Source organism: Malurus melanocephalus, unplaced genomic scaffold, assembly GCF_030028575.1.
Source record: "Malurus melanocephalus ecotype Western Australia unplaced genomic scaffold, MMel_1.1 scaffold_2, whole genome shotgun sequence".
NCBI classification, from domain to species: domain Eukaryota; kingdom Metazoa; phylum Chordata; class Aves; order Passeriformes; family Maluridae; genus Malurus; species Malurus melanocephalus.
Genome location: NW_026623234.1, coordinates 3,672,417 through 3,679,885, shown reverse-complemented (window position 1 = coordinate 3,679,885; position 7,469 = coordinate 3,672,417). Strand labels below are relative to the sequence as shown.

The 7,469-nt window shown below is 52.0% G+C and overlaps 1 protein-coding gene across 1 annotated transcript; it reads right to left on the bottom strand.

The window, feature by feature from the left end:
* Nucleotides 1-696: 696 nt before the first annotated feature.
* Nucleotides 697-7,463, bottom strand: PEX16 (peroxisomal biogenesis factor 16). Its single transcript, XM_057365379.1, has 11 exons — nt 7,283-7,463; nt 7,107-7,142; nt 6,803-6,879; nt 5,393-5,526; nt 4,981-5,087; nt 4,410-4,490; nt 3,261-3,413; nt 2,882-2,954; nt 2,481-2,600; nt 2,207-2,271; nt 697-1,090 (listed from the first exon to the last, which is right to left on the bottom strand). The coding sequence occupies exons 1-11, from the start codon at nt 7,440-7,442 to the stop codon at nt 1,032-1,034; spliced, it is 1,065 nt and encodes a 354-aa protein (XP_057221362.1). The 5' UTR covers nt 7,443-7,463; the 3' UTR covers nt 697-1,031.
* Between the last annotated feature and the right edge of the window lie 6 nt (nt 7,464-7,469).

Genomic DNA, 7,469 nt, shown 5'->3' with positions numbered 1-7,469 from the left:
CCTGGCAGTTTCCAGCTCCCAAGCACTACCCAGAAAGCTGCCTGCAGGGCAATCCAGTACCATCAGCTGACTAAGCCTTTGTCCTGACCCAGGGAGCCACCAAAGAATCTCAGTGTGCAGACTGATGCCTCAACTGTCCCCCAGTTAGCGTAAGAGCCACAGGCCTCTCTCTGGRGCTCTTTATTAAATGTGGCACAGCAGCATTTGCTGAATTAATCACTTCTCCTCTGCCCTTGGCCAAGCCCCCAGGCACAGGCTGGCAGCCATTCTGCAAACCCTTTTAACAAACATTAGGTGCTAGGAAGCAGCCTGCACACTGCAGCTCTGTGTAATCCAAGGAGAACCCCAGGAATYTGGGGACTGAAGCAGGCACTGGGAGTTGCAGAGGCTGTAGTCATCAGCTGAGCAACATGTGGGGCCCTGACGGACACAGGCCAGAACAAAAGGCTTCTAGGGGACAGCGTATCAAAGCATGGACAACTGCAAAAGATGCTCTTTCTGAGAGCAAGAGACCTGCTGGCAACCAGACACAGGGGATCCCGTGCAAAGAGGGAGAGGCCCTTCAGCTCAGTTCTCTCCATTCAGTCAGTTTATTCGACAGGCAAGAMCGCTCCAAGCAGATGGGCCAGGTACAGCCAACACAAGCAGGTTGCAGGTCCACCTCAGTGCCTTGATGTGAGACAATGCTCTCCAAAATTCCATTATGCTGCCTGGCTTTATTATAGCACAGCTGTACAAAAGAAGAAGAATCAAGTGCTTACAAAAAGAGATTGCCCTATCACCATCACTGCAGCCACAGAAYGGTCCAGAGAAATAGGTGGCCAGGGTCTCCCCAAACATTTAGTGTCCATCATTCACAGCTAGATCTGTTAAAAAAAATCACATACACTCCCCTCCCCACCCTGCAGAACAGGAGCTTCTCATTTATGATTTAACTGAAAATTAGACATTATCAACATCCCTCCCCCAGCCTGCTTGCCCTCCTTAGAAATGTCCAGCCATGATCTTAGCAGAGAATAATCATCTTCTCATCAGCCCCAGTTATAGAAATAGATTTTCTGCCAGGCAGGCAAGTAATCCATCAGTGGCCCTGAAACAAGAGAACAGAGAGATCACACATGTAGAAAGCAAGCATTTGAAGCCGTGTGTCTGTGGGGTATATCCCCCCCTTTCTAACTATGATCCAAACAATCCCAAATCTTCACTTACACAACTCAGATGAACCTAAGAATAGAACAGTTACTTTTGCCAAGATGTGAGGCAACATTGCAATGTGGCGCCAGATATCAGAGCAGGACCAAGAGGGGTGTGAAACATGGTCAGCACAGCCATGATGTGGGACACCAGTCACTCCCTCAGAGCTGACGTGTTCAAGCTCCAGTGGGAAAGTAGGTCTACAATGTGCCAGGGGAAAACCCTGCAGAGAGTCAGGAGGACACTGCGGTGACAGGGAAGAGGGAAGACAACTCAGCAACAGTGAGCAGGTGCAAACACAGAAGCAYCTGCTGTAGAGTGAAAATGCTTATGTTGCACATGGCTTAATGCAGGCTCCAAAGCCTCTCTGAAATCACTAACTGGAGGAAGTGGCTCCTGAGCTAGCCAGCTTTGTGACCTCCCCAAAGAAAGGGCAATCCCATGACGCCAGGCTGATGTAATGTCAAATCACTGCCATGAATTACTCCACAAAAGGATTCACATGATCAGGGGGAGAGGGGGGAAGTGAAATGCTGGCYTATAATAAAGGAATCCTCTGGTGAAGGACTAGACAACAGACCTGGTTCGGCCCTTTGATTTACAATCAGTTCCTGCCTGGTTCAATACTTCCAGGCTCCCATTTACCAGTTGTGTCTGCACTGCAGACTAAGGATCAAGGAAAAGAATTCAGAACAGGGCTGCMAAGTAGGGCCCTGGTGCACAAGCTGAGGTGCAGAAAGGAAGCCCAGGAGAACAGGCCAAGGTGGCAGACACCAAGCTCTGCAGCCTCAGGGCACACAGCGGTTTACTACTGTCATGAATACAGGAAGCAATGAATCTTTTCCTTCTCCATTTAAAAATGACTCAAACATCAACACAGGGTGCTCTAGTGCTAACCTCTCTAGGTACTTCCCAATTCCTTCCCTGGATTGGAAACCAATTGATAAATGTTTCCAACAGCCCTCATTTTTCTTCAGACATAAATGGGGATATAACAGTGGGACCCACTTACGTGTGACRAAACCAACTCCAGGCACATAATCAGCCAACAAGCGCAGAAGGAGGAGRATCCTGCCCCTAGGAAGGAAGAGARCATGAACGAGTCCAGCTGGACATCTCCTGCCCCAGTCGTTGAACACACAAACAGCAATGGCAGCTGTTACGCAAGGGCACAGATTAACCTGGTCACAGGCACCTGCACCTCTTCAGATCTACTCACCCAGTCCCCTGACGCTCTTTCAGTTAAAAGGGAAATATTCAGCAAAAGCCCAGCAAGGGCCCCTTACTCTGAATATCGGTCATAGAAAGGAGATCTCAGCAGGTAGTACAGCAGTAGGATGGTTCGTCGCCTCAGCTCCGCCCGCTCTCGCCTGTTCAGGTCTTTCAGATCACTCAGCAAGCTCAGACTGGAAGGAGGAGGGCAGAGAGCTAACTCACAGCAACAGCAGCCAGCAGGGAAAAGAAAGCAGCTTTCTAAAGCCCTMCACTCTCAGCTCCACGCAGAGCAGACCAGCTCAGAACAGAGAGCACACTGTAAGTGTTGCAAAAGACGTGTCAATCTCCAAGCTAAAGACCAGCCCCTGTGTGTATTTCTCTCAGTAGAGCCTGCCCACGACTGGGGAATGGGAAAGTGCAATGCCCAACCATCACCAACCTCAACCACCAAAAAAGACTTCATCAGACTGACCTCGAGATGTCCAGGACTGCTGAGAGGAGCCAGGGCTTCCATGATCTCTGGCCCCATACTCCTAAACTCAATACTAGAAACACAGAGTCAAGGAATGAAAAGATGGGAGATTCTTAACAAGACTCACGCAGAGAAGTGACGCCCTGGGTACCCACAAAGTTCTGCCAAGTGCAGGAGAATACACTCAAGGCAGGCCTGGGGGGGCCCGGGGAAAAGGGCTGGAGGACTGAGCGGCTGAGGCCAACCACCAAAGGGAGGAGTCCCGAGTGTCCAAGTGGAGCTACGCAGGGAGCAGAGCTGGCGAGGCACTGCCCTGCACCTGGGCCCAGCCCGCAGCACCCTCTGCCGGCACCCGCGGCACGCAGCCAGGGCAGGATACGGTGGAGCAGAGGGCGGGTAATGTAGAGGGATTCTGCGATGGTTTCTTGGAGACCCAGAGGAGTGGGAGGCTGGTTCATCTCCTCCGCTCTTCGGTTCTGCGACTCCTCCCTCTGCTGGGGGGAGCCCCAGTGCCGGGACTGCAGGGATGGGGCTGAAACAAGCAGATCTGGTCACTAACACAAATAAAAGTTTTGTCCCAGCTGAAAACTAAGTATCACAGGACTGCTAGTTCACTCCACCAGGCCCTGGAGGCCCTCAGCCCCCTAGCCAGAAGGATGGGGAAAAGAATCAGAAAAAGGTAAAAATCCTGGGTTGACACAAAACAGTTTAATAATTGAAATAAAATAAAATAAAAATACCCAGCAACAATAACAATAATGAAAAGGAAGATAACAAAACCCAAGAGATACAATTTATGTAYAATACAACTGCTCACCACTCCCACCAATGCCCATCCCATTCCCAAACAGCGATTGGCCCCTCCCAACCAACTCCCCCAGTTTATACACTGGGCATGACATTCTATGGTATGGAAGACCCCTTTGGCAAGTTAAGGCCACTCATCCTGACTACGCTCCCTCCCAGCTTTTTGCACATCTCCTCACTAGCAGAACCGAGCAAACTAAAAAGTCATTGTTTTAGAGTAACCACTACTTCTCAACAACCTACAACATCAACATTACTCTCATACTAAACTCAAACCTCAGCACCGCACTATTTACTAGGAAGAAAACTAACTCTATCCCAGACAAAACCAGGATACCTTTGTATCATGTTTCCCTGCTTTCTGCACTGTGAAGGTGTGACACAAGAAAGCCTAAAGAGCTGCAYACATAGCAAGTGCTGTGCCTGACCAGCTCAGAGCTTGTCTCCAAAAGGGACAGAGCAGGGAGAGGTACTTGTAAGATCCATGCTCCTCAAAGCATAACCATCTCTGTTGCACAGCTCACTTGGAAAAATATAATTTAAGTGCTAGCTTTGCAGCATGTCTCTGGTTGCTTTGATACCCCCACCCACGCACAGTGGGCCCAGTGACTGACAAGATATGTCCCAATACAAGGTTCTACCCTTTACTGYTCACACCCACGTCATCTGTGAAGGCACAGAGTAGGAACAGCTCAGGCTGAAAACAGGCTCGGTTACTTACTGCTCTGGAGAGAGCGCACAACACGGCTGGAACGCTTGCCAACATAGGTCTGATCCTTCCCTGAGGAGTTGTCTTCCATGCCTGCAGAAGAAAACACCCACAGGGGTCAGGCTTCAAAGCAACATGCTTCACACSCCAGAGCTGGCAGCACTCTCCCCTATGCTGCCACTAAGAAGARCAGACTAAAAGGCTGATTGAGTGCAAACTGGACCATCCTGCCCAGGCTAACAGTAAGCAGAGGATGGAAAGATAAATCCACCTGACATTGCCCAGGTCTAGGGCCTCTTTCCTCATCATCAGAGCAGTGCACATGCAGCCTGACTCACAGTTCAGCCAGAAGTTCCTGGCTTAAACTTCTCCATCTCTTCCTTCCAGACTGTAAGACAACCCTGCCACTAAGCCAACTCGTCCTCTGCAAACAGTGGAAACTTCAACACAGCTCAGCCTTGAGCACTGACACCTTACAGATCCATGTGCTGCACAAGCCCCTGCTCTGATAAGTWATTCCAGCAGGACAAGACATGTGGCTCAGCAAGGCACCAAGCCAATGATGACAACATCATGGGCTCACCTTGAGGGTGGAGAGGCTGTTGCTTCTCCCTGTTCAGTGGCACAATGGGAGGAGACATCTGGATGCCAGCTTTGTACCACAGCAGGAGCAGGAGGCGAAGGATGGCTCTGTGAACAGACACGTGGAAGTYTTTAATACCAGACTATGGAGCTGGGATCCTGTTGCACTGGAGAGATGGCTTCCACAAAAGAGGAAAACACTCAGATCTCCTCAGAGCAACTGGCAAGATGAGAATTCTAAGTGCACCCTTCTATGGCACAGCATCCAGTACATTGTGGGGCTTCAAATTCCCCCAGCCTCAGGGACTGGCAGCTCAGTTCCAAGTGGGATTTTGTCTGAGGCACTATGGAGTGTCCTCCAGGTCCCGTTTCCGAGCGCACGCTGCCCCTTCCCCTCTGCCCACAGCACTTACTTAGCCAGCTGGATGAGGACAATGATGGTCCACCGGCCCATCTCCCCCCACACCCTGGCTGTCCCCATCTCTGCAAAGACCTCCACGCATTCTAGCACACTCAGCCAGGTCAGCAGCTTCTGCTGGGGCAGCGACTGCAAAACACAGAGGGGAGGAGTGGGACAGGATGCAGGTTCTGCTCAGGAGTTAAAGAGGGCAGAAACACAGCCCAGTCTGGTGGAACCCTCAGAAAGAAGTGCGAGACGGCCTTAAAAATCACAGCTCCAGAAATAAGAAGCAGTGTCTTCACTGCAGCAGGAGGCTATGCACAAGCCCTCTTATCTACCTCCAAGCAGGGGCAGACAGACATCACAGTATCTCTGTGGTGATATTCCACGGGGTYACTATTCCAGAAATGAGGGAAAACATCACATCTGTGTCTTGTATTGCCTCTACCTCAACTGGCACAGCAGGATAGTCTCCTGGGTTGTGGCACTGTGCCTAAGCTCCACAACAAAGCACTCCCCTCCTCTTCATCCCAGAGCTGAGACACAAGACAACCTCCTTTCTGATTAGAGCTGATGAGGGAGTGTGCTTGGAGTACAGGGAGAGGGAAGGGGACCCAGAGTCCACAGGCACACCAGAGTGAATGTCTGCTGAACACAGCATCAGTCCAGATTTCAGGCATGACCCCAAGACGTGGGTGCTCTTCTAGTCTAGGTCCCTGCTCTTCACATGGGAACTTACTACTGCTGTCCGCTGCAGGGTTTAACTCACTGAAAACCATCAATAAAGACAACACAAYTGAAATTCTCTTCAACCACCAGGGAAGCAAGTCTTCTGCATTTGTTTGTTACACGCCTGATGCTCCATTCACGTAGCAGCCTATACTCAACTGACACACTGGGGAAGCTTGGAACAGCAAAGGTTTGTCTGGAAAAAAACACCTTCCTTCCTATTCCCCAAAGGGCCMAACAATGCTGGGAGCCAGCCTGGGGCTCATGCAAGAAAGACATCGTAGCAAGGTGCTTATATTTGTTTTGCTCAATAGAACATGCAAAGAAAGAGTCTGAGGGATGGGATCAGAACTTTAGTTCTCCAGAACCACTGCTATGTAAACAGCAATGGTTTGTTCATCAACATCTCTACCTAGCTCAAGTTCCAAGCTTCTTAAAAAGCCAGGAGAGCTTCTGATGCAAGTCAAGGCCTGATTTCTGTGGTCCAGGGAGTGCTCTGGCCACAGCTCCAAGCCAGAAGCCACAGGGCAAGGCTGCTGCTTTACTTGTATTCAGAGGTTGCCTCTGGCTTCTCCACATCTGACCACGAAGAGAGGCCACAGCAAAGACCTGTCAAATTTCTACACTCACTGATAGCTCCTGCAAGAAGGAAAGCATGTATCCCAAATCCTCCTCCCACACACTCCAGCCTTACCACCGGCAAGCTTTGCTGCAGGTCCTTTCGGAGAATCCAGTCGTTTAATAGCACTAGGAGATTGGAGGCAGAGTACACTGCAAGAGAACACCGCAGAATGGATGCACAGAAGGCAAGCCAAACCGGCCCTGCTACCTCTGTCCCCGGCAGGCGACAAGGGAAGGAGGGCAGCAAGACGTGCATACTCCTCCCAAGAGCTACCGGAGGATACAGGCAGCCATGGACAAAAGCAGGGCCCGAGAAATGGACCCGCATGCACCCGGGCAAGGGCACAGCACCTGCCCCGGTCCCTCTGCCCACCTACCCAGCTCCGACAGCGCGTGYGAGTCCGAGAAGCGACCTGCGAAGAGAGGAGAGCGGCTACAGAGAGCGTCCGGCGCAGGAGGAGCCCCGCTCCCCGCTGGTTCCCGGTGCCCGCAGCCCCCCGGCCCAGACCCCGGCCAGAGGGGCGAAGGTCCGCCCGCCTCGCCGCTCCCGCACCTGGCAGCAGGTAGGACAGCCCCCGCACGGTGCCCTCCAGCTGGGCCGTGGCGGCCGGGTGCCGCCTCACGTACTCCTGGTAGCGCTGGCACAGCAGGCGCAGCCGCCACACCGGGCCGGCTCCGCGGGCACGGGCCGGCGCTGCCGCCACCGCCGCCATAGCGCCGCCGCCGCCGCGCTGCTTCCG